The sequence below is a fragment of the Lepisma saccharinum genome, chromosome 20, assembly GCF_977018435.1.
Source record: "Lepisma saccharinum chromosome 20, izLepSacc3.1, whole genome shotgun sequence".
Classification (NCBI taxonomy): domain Eukaryota; kingdom Metazoa; phylum Arthropoda; class Insecta; order Zygentoma; family Lepismatidae; genus Lepisma; species Lepisma saccharinum.
The window spans coordinates 6213129-6231328 of NC_139248.1; the positions used below are offsets into that span (position 1 = coordinate 6213129).

The 18200-nt window shown below is 40.5% G+C and overlaps 1 protein-coding gene and 1 long non-coding RNA gene across 3 annotated transcripts in view; one reads left to right on the forward strand and one right to left on the reverse strand.

The window, feature by feature from the left end:
- The window catches only part of LOC146003558 (uncharacterized), a 54985-nt gene extending 51856 nt beyond the window's left edge, over positions 1–3129 (reverse strand). Inside the window, exon 1 of one of the 2 annotated variants that reach the window (XR_014443829.1) lies at positions 2732–3129. This is a non-coding gene — a long non-coding RNA (uncharacterized LOC146003558). The remainder of the gene's footprint in view (positions 1–2731) is intronic. The other variant, XR_014443830.1, reaches the window with a different exon arrangement.
- Positions 3130–9195: 6066 nt separating this feature from the next.
- On the forward strand, positions 9196–17937 carry Cpr97Eb (Cuticular protein 97Eb). Its single transcript, XM_083142043.1, has 2 exons — positions 9196–9344; positions 16235–17937. The coding sequence occupies exons 1-2, from the start codon at positions 9330–9332 to the stop codon at positions 16886–16888; spliced, it is 669 nt and encodes a 222-aa protein (XP_082998169.1). The 5' UTR covers positions 9196–9329; the 3' UTR covers positions 16889–17937.
- The last annotated feature ends 263 nt before the right edge of the window (positions 17938–18200 follow it).

Here is an 18200-nt window from a genome sequence, read left to right on the forward strand (position 1 = left end):
TATGTCGACACTGAGCATGCAAGTTGCATTAATATTTTAGTAACAGTTCCAAGTGTTTAATGATTTTTTGCAAGTTTTACAGAAGTACTAAGAAGTGCTTTAGAATGTGGAAAACGATTTTTGGAGTAAGTTTATAGCTTGTAGAAGCTAAGTGTTATTTACCAGAGAAATTTGATTTGACATGTATCTTACATGAGCAGGCGTTCTTGGTTTCCGGTTGACTCTGACATGAGGGTTTGTAAATTTTCATGTGAGGGTCGAAGCTTGTTTCATGCTCAAGACCATATATTATGTGAGCAGGTGTTTAAAGCATTTGGGGACATTATTTTAATGCTAAGAGCCCTAAACCTGACCTGCTTAAACTAACAATGAAACCATTTATCAACGAATTACCCCTTTGCACACCACACATTTGAAGTAAATGGCAGCAGCAGTCTGTATCGAAGAAAACAGTAAATAAATGGCTGCTTGCAAGCAAAGAATGATGTAGGACTATACACAGTAACTAATCACTAAGACTTTCAATTATGTGTTAACAGACATAATTAAAAATCGAACCATGTAAACAATGTATGTACATCATGATAAATTCGGAGTTAAACAAGAAACTTGGGCAAACATTCCCTGGTACCCTTGAATCTCTGTTGTACCCCCTGGAGAAAGTGAAATATCTTGCATGGTTTATGAAGATTTTGTTGTTTATGAATGTTTTCAGTTGATTTTAGCTCGCGGAAATGTGTTATTGTGAAGTAAAGTATATCTGTTACCTTAGCGTGTTACTTTACAGTGTAGCAGAACAGCCCGAAGGCTTCGTGCAAGTGAATATAGCACCAAAAACGACTTTCCACAACAGCAGCTATAATTTCACGTAGTTAGGTTAGGATTGGTACTAGCAGTTATTTTCAACATGTTCTTTCGATATTTTAATGTGCATACAAACAGTTTTTACTAACAAAAAGCAGCGAAAATACTCCGAAATTGCAGTTTTAACTTACGTGGGCCATTCTCCGTTGTTTGTGCTTTCCTAATGCTGGGACCACTTTTACATTACGTAAAACATTCAAATTTTTCGTTTAAAAAAGTTTGACATGATTCTCGAGGGGGTACAGTGGGTAAACGGCCCCACCCACCTAACTACGAAAGCATGCATCGAATACAATCTTCATTACCAGTTTCATGGATCGGAGACACATTAAAATTGGATATTTTGTGTTTCGCATGGTTCGTACTTACCAATTGTGTATTGCAGAACATAGTTCAAGGTGCCATTATGCTTTTTACACAAAAACAAACACAATTTTTTATATAGAGAGTAATTTATGGTATCAGTTCGTTGTATTGGAGACACTTTAAAATTGGATATTTTGTGTTTCGTATAGTTTGTACTTATGAATTGTGCATTGCGGAACATATTTGAAGGTGCCATTAAGGTTTTCAGACGATTAGAAACAATTTTTACACTAAAATAAGCCATTTCTCAAAGTGTTATGGAACGCACGTCATGGTGCGAGCCCCACAAACCATTCACGGATAGCCCCAAAAACTGGCTAGACTCTACTTTACCTCCTTATTGCCTTTTGGTGGTAACCAATGGGAGTTAACAACATTGCAGGTTCGTCTTTGTGTCCGCGTTGTGAATGTGTGTGCTTTGCTCATATGCGTTCTGCGTGGTGATTGCTTCTTTGCGTTCGCGGTGCGTTGTGCGTGTGTTTGGTGCATGAAGAAGAACAGGTTCCAAAAACTTGTAGATAGTGTAAAATACGTTTATCCCCAGTAATAATTTAGTGCATCGTTCAAAACCGTGCTTGCAGACAGCCGACATCTCTTCGGGTAAGTACCATTTTCTTTTTACACTTTCTGTTCACAATAGCCCCACAAACCATTCACGTTAGCCCCAAAAACCATTCACGGGGACGAGGTATGCCTATGAGGTAAGGTTAGGCCTGTTAGGTTAGGTTCCATTAGCATTCATTTCACCCCTAAATATGTGCTTCATCAGTACGTTCAATAATTATGCATATCCGGACGATATCGGTTTTTATCGATTTACTCCTCCAGTTAATTTTTCCTCACTTTGGGATTTTCGTTGTTGAATTCCTGGTAAAAATTTACTATCCTTCGGAAACCTCTAATTTTTTCGTTTCTTCAATTTTTGACATTCGTACTTACGTATCTGCTTCGCGGAACACTCCTGAAGGTGTATCAACGTTGTTTTGATGAAATTTGAACTATGTTTCCTAACCTAACAGAACTAACCTAACCACGTGCCAATGGTTCGTGGGGCTAGCGCCAATGGTTCACAATTATTTCCAATTTCTATATCCTGATACTAACACGACACCAAATTTTAACTATGTTTCCTAACCTAACAGAACTAACCTATCCACGCACCAATGGTTCGTGGGGCTAGCTATTCTCTGTCGGAGAATTAATTTTCAACGAACAACATGAATTTCAGCTATGAAACATTCCCACATCACACAAAACACCTTCCCGATGTTCGACAATGCTACAGGAACTTATTACGGTAAGTAGTTTCTTCTGTAAAAATAAATAAATGTGTCCGAAGGATAGTAAACAAGTACCAAGGAAATACCTCAACGAACGTAGCAAACCTTAGAGAAACTCATTTCCGTAAGTAGTTTCTTCTGTAAAAATCAAGAAATGTGTCTCCGATGCATGCAACCCTTACCTTTTACAATTATATTCTATTAATACATTGTCTACGTACGTAAAGTACAACCACTGAGCAACGGTTGCTCTATGGCACAACTGAGAAAATCTCTCGGCTTTCGTATATGGTGAAAAAAAATTCGCACATGACTAGATTCTCATTTACAATAATCATAATGAATAGACAATACACACTAAACAAATGTACGACTTGTGGGGTTAGTAGCACAGACTAGATTTTTCAATCACTAAAACACAACACCATTCATTCTTGATAAGAATTTTGCCGAATCTACGTTCTCGAGGATTCAACAACACATTTACTGTTTCGCAGTTTTTATATGATCATCAATCACATCCACCACACAATTTCAATGAAACAGATGGCTTCCTAGGAAGCCATACCAAGGATAATATGTGCATATGTCATATTTCAGGTGGCCGCCATATTCGTTTGGCTCAGCAGTCGACCGGGTCACACGATTCGTTACTGTTTCATCTGAAACAAGTGTTAGCTTGTTAAAACAATGTGTTTAAAACATCATGTTTAATTTGAAAGAAACACCACTTCTTTGTTCAATTCTTAACGCACATCAGTGTATTTTATTGCATTTACAATGAATGGAATGTGATGTTTCGGAACAGTGAATAATCTGAAACTTCTCATAGAGCGTTAAAATGAGAGACAGTGGCGTAGCGGAATGTTCTGTGTTCATTAGGCCATAGCTATTCTATGATTAGGCCCTTTATGATGATGACTCTACCATAGAATTAACTATTCTATGACTCTACTGTGGGATATCCACAAAAAAAAATCCTTCCCGATCCAGGTATTACTAAAGCCTGAATCACACGGAACTGGTATTCCAGTAGGAACACCCTACTTGGCGCTGGACTGGCTACCTATTTGCTAGTTTTCGACTCACACGATACTTGTTACCGCGTACTTGTCGATAGACATTTGTTCCCATAAGACATTCCGCAGAGCAAATAATCTGTACTGTAAAGATGGACGAGAAATTTGAAGAATGTTGTAGAAGAATTACCTGCTTTGTGCTTTTATTAAAAATTAAAAAAGAAAAGTATGATTGGCTCAAAAAAATATAGTAATCAATGCGTACCGAAGAAGTATTTTTAATTAACTCGGGTATGCATATTCATACATGAGATTCGCAGGATTCATTCACACTTTTTTTTTTTAAAAAAAAAATTAATACACTTGTAATAATAAGGATTTTCATTTTCGGCTAATTTTATTTCTCACGTACACATCTCATCGCTTTGCATAAATACCTACCTAAATATTAATGAACTGAACACGAATGCACTGCACGTCATCTCGTTGCTTTTTTTTATTATTGAGAAACTAACAAAAACAGCCAACACTCGGAAACCACAGACAAAAAAACTCCCCTTTGCAAACTCACAGATTTATCTTCACATGCCCACACTTTGCTTTGATCGGCTGTTCCACAGAATCCAGTAGGAATTAGAACATGTCATATTCCTCCAAACCAGTCAAGCAGCCAGCGAGGCAGCCAACACATCCGGGCAGGTAGCCATTTCAGCGCCAACTAACTGGATATCCAGTTCCGTGTGATTCGGCCTTTACTTATTTTTATTTGGGATTACTGCTTTTAGCAGTTTTTCCCAAATCTATACCAGGTATTACAACCTGGATTTTATCATACTTTTCTTTTTCTTCAAACATTTTTTGATTATGATGATCAGACTTTAGTTCGATCTATGTGGTTCGATCTTGAACCCATTTAAATATTTTCTGCCAACGACTTTGTCCATCACTGTCAAGGGCTGAATTCGTTATTTCCACATCCTACTTGGTCACCCTGTATATCTGTTGCGAACAGTGAACTTCAGTCTTCAGTATTTAAGAGTGAGTTTTCCTAATAGAGAATATCGACTGAACCGGAATAGCAGCACCTACCTATACCTTACTGGTTCGTTACACAAACGATTAGCAGTTACATTGCCCTGTTGTAAACATCCAATTCTGTAGGAGGACAAGCCGTAAAATGGCAAATTCATGACATACACACAAGCGCACTCCTAGGAAAGTGCAGTACCCATATGATGTTTGCATACAATGGAAATCAGCATGTGGAACAATGGTTGTACAGTATACAGCATCAAGTTGCTAGTGTCATTGTACCATCAGTAGCGGATTAATGACCTCCATGGGTGATTACAATAAGGCAATATATGTTACTTTCTGCAAAATTTGCGAACAAGTATTTGAAGAAAATCGTTTTCAGTTTTCTCACAAAATGGAAATGACCTTTCATTGAAACCGGTTTGTCGTACTGGAAAAATGGGGTAGAAAAGTTTAAAGTGGACGAAAGATCGGGCTGTCATAGGGAACTATACCGAAATGTAAATTCTTAATTTTAATGTATGTAACCAGGTTTGTTTGTTTTTTCGTTTAATAAAGATAGCCATGCTTGCAAAGTTGCAATACGAAGGCATATCTACTGATAAAATAAGCAACTTTAACAACATATTTATTATTATATATTATTTAACAAGACGCCTTCGGCGTGGAGATAACCAAGGACTTACAACATGGCTACATTCTGCCCCCCCCCCCTCTCCGCCACCCAATATTTTCATTTAATCCAACAACATGGATTATTTCACTAGCACATTCCTTTCATATTTTATGTTACATGTTTTATTTATAGGTTTAGTATACTTTCTTGTTTTATTATTTGAAATTCTAAACGTATATTAACTGCAATCACAACAATTAATCGATAGTGGTGCCAACAATAAGGTAAAATTTTCCACATATATGATATTATGTTCATAAATCCTGTGTGCATGCTGAGATAAATTTGCAGAGAGACTTCAGGAGTGGGCGGATGAATCAAGGTTCGGAGATTGCCCACTCGTTATAACCAGCATACGCCACTGGTTGCCCCCCCCCCCCACTTTTCGTCAGTTTTGCCCTCGCACTAAGCTAAACCTTGCATACAAAGGAAAATATACTGTCTCTGCCCCCTAGTTTTGGCACCTTGCACCCCCGGTTTTAGAACCCAATCGCCGCCACTGTGCTAGCGTAATGAGCTGAGTCCAATAGTGTGACGTCACAGCAGACGACGCGCTGGGACTGAGTCTACACAACGAGAGAATGTGTTTTTTTTTGTATCCAATTCAATGCTATTTTCGATCGGAAGGGGTAGCTTTAATCATTGTGACAGCAGTTAAGAAACAAAATTGTGATGTGCATCGTACATCAATGTAAAGATGAGATTTCAGAGAATACGTCTATATATAACATATACCTTACAGATGAGAATGTAAAGAATAAATGGAGTAGGAAATCGAGTAAAGCGAATGCTCCAAAAGCAATCTCAGCCAATGGGCGTTGTCCGTTCAATCGCCTGAGGCAGCTGGTTTCCCACCATCCATAGCGGCAGCGTGGCCGACTTCAGATCGGGTGAACTTCGGGTCGGCTTCGGCTGTGCTCGGAAGTGGAATGTTTTGAAAATGCATGATTTTCTTACTCTGGTTATTCTTTACCTTATCCTCTGTAAGGTATGCGTAACATATAGTCGTATTCTCCGAAACCTCATCTTTACACTGATGTACGATACACATCATAATTTTGTTTCATAACTGCTGTCACAATAATTAAAGCTACCCCTTCCGAATGAAAATAGCATTGAGTTGGATACGAAGAAAACATGTTCTCTCGTTGTCTAGACTCAGTTCCAGCTCGTCCTCTTCTTGTGACATCACCACTAATGAACTCCATGGTGTTCAAGCTTTTTTCAGACAAGAAGTGCCTAAAGCAATCTATGTGGATTGCAAGAACCATTGTTTAAATCTGGTGGATGCTGATCCTAAAAAGGCTGCCTACTTCGACCGTTAATATTAACTCTGCCCTTGGGTGGAGCAAGCGGAGTGACCGCATTTTGGCGCTCCAAAATGATCAAATTAAACATTTAATACACCTAAAACAATGAAAAACCTACAAAAATGAGAAAATATTATTGAATAAATTTGATTAAAATGGTTTATACGAGTGTGACTAAATGAGTTTTGGTAAATTGAATCTGTTTTTTAATGTTATCAGTTGAAAATCATTTTTCCGATCATTCTGTTGCTTGCTTACAAGCTTAGTTTGTCTTGTAAAAGCATAGAGAAGCTATTCTTTAATTGATGAAAGCGTATTTCGCTTTATTTTATAATATTCCTTTTTCTTACAAATACAGGAAATATATTTGCCGAATTATTTAACACTAATGAAAAAAAATCACACAAAATGTATGTCATAATTGCATTAGAGGTATAACACCATTATAACACCATTAAGCCTTGTTTCCATGATTATGAAAAACTAAATATGCTGACCAAGGCAGTAATTTATTTTATTAAAAACATAAACTAAACTAAACTAAACTAAACTAAAGGGGGAGGCACCCTCATGAAACGTGGCTCCACCTAGAAAAATTCTTTTGGCTGGCCGGCCCTGAGAGCCCACCCAAAAATATTTTATCCACCCTTGAGCCAACCCTAAGAAAAATTTCTGGCGACGCCACTGCACATAGTGGTTCGGATCCAACTTTAAACTGTAGGTACATTCCCGATTAGCCTTACTGTGCATAAAATGGACTTAAAACACCAACTCACTCAATTAACTTGAGGGGGGCAGAATCGAACTTGGAGCTAAACTTGGGGGGGGGGGGAATCAAGTTTTGAAGCCAATACAAAAATATCGTCCAGGACTATTTTGATAAATAACTGTTACATTTGCAAACTCATAAAAAAATACTTCGCTCCTCAGGTTCCATGAGGTTAACAAACGTACCATAAACTTGTAAATTTTCAATAACCTGAATTTGGAGGAGGGCGAGTCCTCCCCCTTGCCCCTTGCCCCTTACACAGGGTGACCATAATATTTTGACCCAAAAACGGTATTCTCAAGAAGATCGTCCCCCATTTCGTGAAAATCTGTTAGGCCTAATCTTAAAAGTATTTTTATAATTTATTAAAGTATGGATCACATGATACATCATAAATAATAGATGAAATATGATCTCCCATTGTCAAAAGGTATCAATTATTATAATCGCGATATGACTTACATATAGTTTCTGATCAACCATTATGCTGAAGTTGAGTGAGTAATGCCAGAAGTATTTAGCAGAAGAAATAAGCTTCTTGTGAGCAGCTTTATTCTTCACCATTCGTTCATAAATCTCCCCGAAAACCTTACCCCACCAGACACACAACTCTAGATTTTTCTTTTGAGGTTGTGTCAAGACGCAGGATTGAATGATTGATTGATTTGTTGTTTTAAGTCCACTTTAAGATTGATTGATTGATTTGCCATATTTTACTTCGCTTTTTATGGCACTTTTGGCTCATTTGCGAAGGTGGGGATGAGTGATGAAATGATGAAATTGATGAATGGACACTCACAAACATCCATGCCCAGGCCAGGATTCGAACCCGGGACCCCTGGCGTCGTAGCTCGATGTGATAACCACTCCGCCACTTTATGCACAGTAAGGTTAATCGGGACTGGACCTACAGTTTAAAGTGCCTCCATCGGGTATCGAACCCGGCGCTCCTTGATTACAAGACGACTACGCTACCGCTGCGCCATCGGGGAGGCCCTTCAAGAAGCAGGAACTTTAAATTGTTGTTGCAGTACGTAAAGAGTTGATTTACTGCTCTACAAATAACGGAACACATACAAAACTATGTCTTTTTTAGCATGAAATGTCTCAAATTTAGACTTGGTTTACAAGATAACTCCTGGACTTTTATAAAACGGGACAAATAGTGTTTTTTTTAATAATATGGACGGGATACGACGGGACTGTCCCGGTCAAAACGGGACGTATGGTCACCCTACCCTTACACATATGCCTTTGTCAATTTAATTACTAGAAACAGAAGAAACTGTAAACAATAATCTTGTTTTCACTACTCCTTTGTCGCTGTAGGTTAGTCTGAAGCTTCTGGTACTGAAGTCATTGAAAACATGCGCAAGGTAACGGTACAAAAAACCGGAAAATGCCTTTGCGAGGATCTCCCTAACTTCCTGTCCTCATCAAAGCGAGAGTGACCAAAACCAGATCTTCCAGAGGGCTAACGGAAGCAGCCGAAGAGTATGATTCAACAATCGGAGCACCTTGAGAGCAGCAATGTCGCATTCTTCAGCAAGGCAAGGCCGCTCCGAGAGATACATACCAAATGGACTTCCTGTGTTTATCAACCAGGGCGCGGCGCCTGGGCGGAGTTACTGGCACACATGCAACGGCCATCTTGAAGTGAAAGGTCATCATCCAGTCTTTTTGATGGCTTCTCCACATTTCTAGAAGGTTCTGAGAATCCTGAGGCGGTCAAGATGACCAATTATTCATAAGGACTCTTCAAAGGTCTCCGCACGGTCCAGCAATCCCCACCACTACACCAGAACCGCACCTCCACACCATCAACCGTATACGGAGGTCGCCTGACCTTCGGCAAGACAAGCAGTGTGGTTGGAGATCGACATTGGAAGAGGAATGCGCTGCCGATGGGTTTTTTTCCTCCAACGTTTTGGCGTCATCATATAAAAGAGTGATGTAGGTTTTGTTCGGGCTGATTTTGTTACGTGTGGAGGAAGTGTCCAGTTCACAATCATGGTGTGCAAACTAGTAAGTACTGGTCTTGGTTTCATCAACGACGCTTCTTTGTACGCTGAGGGTAACCGCGACAGGGAGATGAGAACTACTGATTGATCGAGTTCGTGTTTTAAGTCCACTTCATGCACAGAAAGTCTAATCGGGACTGGACCTACAGTTTAAAGTGGGATCCGAACCACTGTGCCATGTGTCTCCACCGGGCATCGAGCCCGGGAACTCCTTGATTACAAGGTGACGACGTTATGGACGTGAGAGGCTTATGCCAGTATCCAAAAGAACATTTCGTTTGAAGTTCACTTTGAGCCCAGTCTGGCTAATCGGTATTCGGACCACAGGGAGTCGAACCATGGACCTGGTTGTTGCCAGTAGCGGCGATTGGGCGCCAAAAACTGAGGGGGCAAAGAGAGTTTACTTTTTCTTGGTAGATAAGGCTTAGCATTAAGAGGCCATAGTGCAGGGACAAAAGTGGCAAGAAGTGGAGGGCAGCTGCCCCCTTTTGGCTACGCTGTCATTTTCGTTTCCATTCAAGAACCGTAAAAATAGCCATTATAGTTTTTTTTAAGTATTAATGACCGTTACATAGTTATCCTAACTAGCATAACTTTAATGGCTATTTAATGATATATACAGGGTGTTTCTAAAGGTGGGAGGTGATTCCTCACACGAAAACAAGCAAAAAGTCTAAGTTCCATTTTTACGACTGAGGCTTCGTTTCCGAGATAGGAGCCTCGCAAAAGGTGACAAAGTGAACGTCACACCTAACTGGGACGAATACTATCACAGATAGAGAGGCGGTTCCAAGGGAATCATAAAGGAATCGTATGTGCTCAGTCCGGAAGTCACTATGAAAAGTTCACTGCACGCATGCGCAATGGAGTCCTCAAAGGAATTGGGGATTTCCAGCAACAACAATGCATGGAAATGGTATGTAACGCAGCAAGAAGGACCGTGACAATGAGAAATGCGTTCAAGACAACACATCCCGACCTCAAACATCAAAACATGACCACCGAACACAAAATCCGAAAAGTTGAGCGCGGTTGCATACCCCAGTTACACGCGAGGAATGAACGAATCATGTCATGTGGCATACGAGAGACAGGAGGAGGGAAAGAAAAACACAATATCAGATGATTGCGACAACGTGTATTTTTACACGCGACAACTGCGTAATATCCCCCCCCACACACACACAACAAACAACAAATGCTACAATATCTTACGCACAGACAGTCCGTGTCACTGTACACCAACTGAAGATGTGACTTTCACCACATAAAGGGGGTGGGGAGCAATACCAAAAGTGTTCTCACTGGTATTTGCCGAGGGCAATAATCACAGACGGTTTTCAAAATGTCTGCCGTTTACTTCTACGCAGAGATGACAGCGACGAATCAAGGATTGTCGAGTACGAGCAAACAAGCCAGGTGTATCTGCTACCGTCGCGGCGGCGACGTTGATGCGAGCAACGAGGTCCTCAGCTGATGTGACAGGTGTGTCGTATACGAGGGTTTTCATTTCTCCCCAGAAGAAAAAATCGAGAGGGTTGAGATCTGGCGACCTCGGTGGCCAAGGCACAGGCTCATCCCTACCAATGAACCTATTGCGAAACACGTCATGCAGGAAATGTCGTACATTACGATCGAAATGAGCTGGTGCACCATCGTGTTGGTACCACATTTCTTGCCGCAGTGCCAAAGGTACGGTCTCCAACAGTTCAGGCAGAACCTCACTAAGAAATGCATGATACGTGCGACCATTCAGGCGAACAGGGAGAATGTATGGTCCAATTAAATGATCATGTACTATCCCGCACCACACATTCACTGAAAACCTGTGCTGGTGATGGGCCACAAAAAGTGCATGTGGGTTGTCAAAGTCCCATACATGACTGTTTCTACTATTGAAGACATCCATCCTGGTGAAAATGGCTTCATCTGTCCACAATACGTTTGCCCCGAAGTGAGGGTTTGTGTCCAGCTGATGCAACAACCATTGGCAAAACTCCATACGAGGGCGAAAGTCACGAGGTAACAGTTCTTGTACTTTCTGCAGTTTAAAAGGGTGCATTCCTTCATCTGACAACACTCGCCAAACATTCACATGAGACGTGTTTCGTGCCCGAGCGAGCACTCGCGTACTGGTGCCAGGATGTTCTGCGACCGCTGTTAACACATCTTCTGCAAACTGATGTGTGCGTACACTTCGGGGTCTTCCAACTTCTTGTCGCGGTGGTAACACTGACCCTGTTTCACGCAGTCGACTGTCCACTACCTGAAAGAAGGTGTGAGACGGTAAACGTCTATGTGGAAAGCGTTCTCCATAAAGACGCCTTGCCTCACGGCTATTACCACGTGCCTCCCCATACATGAGATGCATGTCTGCTAGCTGCTGGGTCGTATACGCAGCCATCTGTGTAATAGGGAGCTGGAACTGCAAAGTATTTGTTTTTGTTTAACACTGGCACACTGCACAAATTGGCCGTATCACCGTACGAACACCACAGACCAATTGTTGCGATACTTGACTTGCCCACTCCACCACGTCAACTTCTTTCAATGCAACATACTAGTACTCTTCAATGCGTATGACAACCTAGAGCGAACTGCTGATCATATCCCAGCACCTGCAACACGATTGGGACGACTGCCGGAGAGAACCAACCCTTCGAGCTCCTCTCGCGGGAACAGCAGTCATGAAGGTCAAACGTAGACTACGAGAGCCAGACTTGCCTGTGCAGCGCTTCCAAAACTGGTCTCTTTTACGTCACAATGATCGCGTGCGAACACTTTTGGTATTGCTCCCCACCCCCTTTGTGTGGTGAAAGTGACATCTTCAGTTGGTGTACAGTGACACGGACTGTCTGTGCGTAAGATATTGTAGCATTTGTTGTTTGTTGTGTGTGTGTGTGTGGGGGGGGGGGTATTACGTAGTTGTCGCAATCATCTGATATTGTGTTTTTCTTTCCCTCCTCCTGTCTCTCGTATGCCACATGACATGATTCGTTCATTCCTCGCGTGTAACTGGGGTATGCAACCGTGCTCAACTTTTCGGATTTTGTGTTCGGTGGTCATGTTTTGATGTTTGAGGTCGGGATGTGTTGTCTTGAACGCATTTCTCATTGTCACGGTCCTTCTTGCTGCGTTACATACCTTTTCCATGCATTGTTGTTGCTGGAAATCCCCAATTCCTTTGAGGACTCCATTGCGCATGCGTGCAGTGAACTTTTCATAGTGACTTCCGGACTGAGCACATACGATTCCTTTATGATTCCCTTGGAACCGCCTCTCTATCTGTGATAGTATTCGTCCCAGTTAGGTGTGACGTTCACTTTGTCACCTTTTGCGAGGCTCCTATCTCGGAAACGAAGCCTCAGTCGTAAAAATGGAACTTAGACTTTTTGCTTGTTTTCGTGTGAGGAATCACCTCCCAAGCGTTGTAAACGACCTTTAGAAACACCCTGTATATATATATATATATATATATATATATATATATATATATATATATATACACACACACACACACACACACACACACAAACTGTAATTTATAACACCATTAAGCCTTGTTTCCATGATATGAAAGACTCAATATGCTGACCAAGGCAGTAATTTATTTTATTATGGAGGGGAGTAATGTTTGTGTATATATATCATCCTTTTTTGAACGTTGTTACATTTGTACTTGGTGTAGAGTCTGAAGAAGACCTTGCTAGAAGATTGAAACGTTACGTTTAGTTTATATAATTTATAATTATCTCTTACCCTGAATTGCCTTTTGCAGACTAACGAGGCTATGGCGCCTAAACCTGAAGCCACGGTAATCGTGTAGTGACGCCCATATAACCTTGATATTGTCCCTTCATCCACCACATCGTTATCACCATTCATCATCACCTTCGGAATTAGCCAAAAATGGCACAAAAACGACGTAAAATAAACTAATTCAATCAACCAATCAGTAATCATCAATTTTTATCCACGATAGAATATTTAAATTTTAAGACATGGTTGTGTCTTGTAAATTAACAGGCACATTGTTAAATTTTAAGGGTAAAATGTATTAGGCTATGGTAACTTCTAACAGTGTGTGCTATGCGGATGCATACAGGGTAATTCAAAATAAATGGTGCAACTTGATAGAAAATCAGACAAAACCTCAATGCAAAGATAAACTCTGGACGTTTTACTCACGTGACTCACATTATAAGATTCAACATGGGAACCTTGTGTAAGTCGTTGCCAACGGTTTCGAAGGCACTAACAATTCGCAGTTGTAACTTTGGCAAATCTTTCAGAAGGGTGAAACATATGCATTACTACCGAAAAGCATGCGGAAATGTCTTTGCACCATTGTGATTGAATCAGTTCTCGATAGCTCCAACACACAATACGCCTTCTACTGGTCGTTAGCCATTTTGCAACACTGTCGATCATGGTGGAGCATCGGCTAAGCAGAATAAGCCCGCTAATTGGGAATAAAACTTCCAGAGTTCTTTTTTATAAATTGATGCCTTGTCTTATTTTCTATCAAATAGTAAATGTGTAAAGTTTCACCATTCATTTTAAATTACCCTGCATTTAAAATATCCACATGGAAATAGCATCTGTACCGTTACTTACAACAGTCAATAGTAATGCCTGTCTTCCAAGACACAATCGTTCAGCAACTGATTCATTGATGCATATAACATGCCAGAGGGCTTGAGGAATCGTAGCGTCTCATTATCGTGTCTTTCCAGCTACAAAAAAAACAAAAGATCGAATCCTGCCTTTTCTTTACGAAATATTTTTAAAGAAATAATAAGTTGTTGTTGGGTTAGTCGTTTGATTGATTGATTTAGTTTATTTTATTCGCTTTTGTGCCACTTTTGGGTAATCGCTAAGATTAGAATGAGTGATGATACGATGAAATTGTGAAGAAAGAACACCCATTCCCAGGTCGGGATTCGAACCCAGGATCTTCAGCGTCATAGTACGCTGTGATAACCATTCCGCCACTGAGGCCGGTTTTGTGTTAGTAGTGTTAGGCTATCCACGGGTCCCGGGTTCGAATCCCAGCCTGGGCATTGTTGATTGTGAGTGTCCATTCATCAATTTCATCATATCTTCACTCATCCCCATCTTCGCAATTAGCCAAAAGTGACACAAAAGCGAAGGAAAATGAACGCAATCAATCATGTTAGGCTAGATCCTGTTAATGTGCCTCCACCGGGTTCGATATCCGGTGGAGGCACATAGATGTTCGTATCCCACTTTAAACTGTAGGTCCAGTCCCGATTACCCTTACTGTGCATAAAGTGGACTTAAAACACCAATCAATCAATAGATCAATTTAATATTTTTACATTTTCCTTAGGTTCTAATGTGTTGGTTACTTTCCTCTTTAGTCAGTGGCGGATAAAGGACGTTCTCTTGGAGGGTGGGATGCCTTTACAGCGCCCCCTCCAAAACTAAGATAAAAAAGCCAAATTTCTCCTGCCTATTTTAAAGTTCTCTACGCTACCTCGATCTTTGGTCCCCTCCAAATCTTTCAGCGCCCGTGGATGATCCCTCCGCCCCCGTATAGCTACAGCCTTGACATGTGTGTCTCAAATGTTACGCCGTTTACTATATTTCGTCCCAACTGTGAAAATTATTTATAAATAAGTCATAAGTCATGGCAACTATTTTTTTCTCGCGAACAGGGGACAACATGAAAAATCTAAGATGTACCTTCGAATGAAGCCAGCAGATGAATTCTCGAGGCAGGAAACTCTCGTAGGGAAGAGGCAGAACACAGGGTATTGGACAACAGTGTTTTATTATGGCATGAACAACAAGTACACAAGACTACACTGTTTAACAACCTTCAAAAGTATTCACCCTGGTTATCCACTCGTGTTTTATTATGGCATGCACACCCAGTGCTTCCCGTAGCTCTGTATGGCATTCCCGTGCATTTCTGCCGCGGGGAACTGCTATTTTAACGTACGGACGTTGCTCCTGCTTCATGACCTCCATTTTCGAACGCTGTCACTCGCCGACTGAACTTGCATGCGTTGTTCACATACACCATCTGGTGGCTTCTTTCGAAAGTAAATTCCATACACTTTCAAACGTATATCTTAGATTTTTCGTGTTGTCCCCTGTTCGCGAGAAAAAAGTAGTTGCCATGACTTATGATTTAACCCTCGTATATGAAAAAAAAATTATAAGGCTCTTGGTGAAAGTCGCCCACGACGCCCTCCTCAAGGTCTCCATAGGGCGATCGCCTCCTCTGCCCCTCCTGTAATACGCCCTTGCCTTTAGTAAGGTCACGTGTGATGGTGGCAGTAATTTTGCATTTATATTACGTTAGCAGACGTATACTCTGTCCCAGCTATCTCTTGAGCAAGTGAACGAAAAGAAGTCTTTGCGCAGGTAGTTACGCGAGACAGCTCCACCAATGAACATGTGAGAGGGAACGGGATTGCGTGGAGGGGGGAAGCGATTGCAGTTACCAGCGACAACTCACTCCACAGGTAAACAATCGCTGTTATACCTGATCTTTCCAACAAACATTGATGCCATTTTTATATTACATTAATTACAAATATGGGTTGCGGAAGGTACACGATAGCCTTCGTGGCAGAGTGGTTAGCGAAACGCGTGACAATTGCATCATTACAATTGAAACAAGATATAGAAAACGACGTAGAGTAACCATATAAATAAAAGGGCACCAATGTGGCAACATTGCAAATTCTGCCCAACGCCAAATTGTGTGTTCCCAAGTGTAGGTTTATGGTATGAAATTTGAGAAAACTGATTTCCTACAAACATTTTATCTGGAGATTTACTATTCATGTTGCTTGCTATTGTTGACCACAAAACTACCTTATTATTACTACTGTAAACTTATTATTATTATTATTGCAGGTCTTACTGTCAGGATTTCTGACTGCAGTTGCAATGGCCCAGCGTGGTCAGTACACGACGCCAGTCCCAATTCTGAAGCAGATCAACCGCCACAACGAAGATGGAAGCTATAGTTACGGCTACGAAGGGGCGGACGGAAGCTTCAAGATAGAGACCAAGTACGCCACAGGAGAGGTGTTCGGAAAGTACGGATACGTGGACGACACAGGGAAAGTGAGGGAAGTCGAGTATGGAGCCAGCAGACGAGGATTCGAACCCGCAGGCACAGACATCCAGGTGGCGCCACCAACCCTCACCAACAACCACAATTCCGTGAACGACGATTACGACGATGGACAGTACAGAGAAGATCCAAGATCCTACTACAAGTCCAGCGGAAGTCCTCGATCTGGACACTCCAGCAGGCCCAGCGATTTTGCATCCTTCACAAACTTCCAGCAACGACCTAGATACAACAACCCCGCTCCGGCGCAGAACTACAATCCTGCACCAGCTCACAATTACAATCCAGCCCCAGCCCACAACTACAACTACAACCCTACACCCGTACACACTCCCAGGTTCCTCCAAAACGACCCTAGGCAGTTTGCAGGACACCCAGCAACCAACTTTGACATCAACACCGGATCTTACACAGTAACATACAGTGGATAATGTAATGGAAACCCAAATAAAAATAACAAGACTTTTACAGTGCCAAAGTGTATGCGCCGATAATGTACATCATTTGAAGCGTATTTCTGAAGTTTGAAAGTCAATATGTATTCAAGACTATCTGTGTATTATAATGTAAATAGTATCTACCTCTGGTATAAAAATAGATGAACAATCACGTGAAAAATAACTTGCGCACATACTTAGAATCAGGTTATTTATGGAACATCTCCTGCTGACTAGCGAACCTACCTACAAGAGGGTTAGTAATAGGTGCTGGGTTGAGATGACGTCAGCGGCTCGCTTGCTGATTGGTTGTTTCAGGAGATGTGACTCTCTCCCAAGCTGCAAATGCATCAAAACCAGAAATGTTACGAAAATCTCACTCTACCGTTTCTTGAAACATATTACAGAGAAGTGGAAAGTTAATTTCAAACATGGTTCTTGCAATAAAGATAATTTGAATTCCTTAACTTTCCATCAGCAAACATGGCTAAGAAAATTTTGTGAATGTTTGTCTGAAAACAAGCACGTTTTCAGCAACGAAACATCATGGGTTATAAGATTATTACAGTAACAGTATTTTAAATATGCATGAAACAAAGATAACAAACAATTTTTTAAACAAATCTCTGACAACAAGGAATCAAGTACGAGATTATTAGTAGTAGTACAAAATGTAATAAAAGATTAAAATAATTCTACAAGCAAATAGGATTACTCAAATTGACCACGTGAAAAGTAGCACATTTCAATGAAGTTCGTGCTAGACATTTAATCTTAAAGATATGAAAAACGAAAAACTGTCAAAGGAACATATAGCGAAATAAAGACAGAAATATAAAAATCACAATTTAACACAACAAATGGTAAATATGGCATACTTAACATTTTCTTTCTACATAATTTGGGATTGATGGCATTTATAATTAGTTTATAGTCATAAGTACTTCCAAATAAATCAAATGCAATCAGTAGGACAAAACTTTAGTTAGTGTCAGTCACTTTCGAAAGAATGTTTACTTGTGCAAAAGAATAGTACACACAATGAACTGAAAAAAAAATATATATCATATATCTTAGCCAGTATATATAAAGCTTTAAATCCAAACGTAATATATGTGTGCAATTGCTTTTTATGTTTACTCAACACAGAAATCTACTTTTTTCTTTCTACTTGTATATGAATTTCTTGTTATAAAATGTACTGTTCTCAAAATGAAGGCAATAAAAAGGAATATATGTTGTACAGAAATATTGCTGTTTTTTATATATTTTTTTCAGATTCCACAAAAATGTAGACATTTTCTTT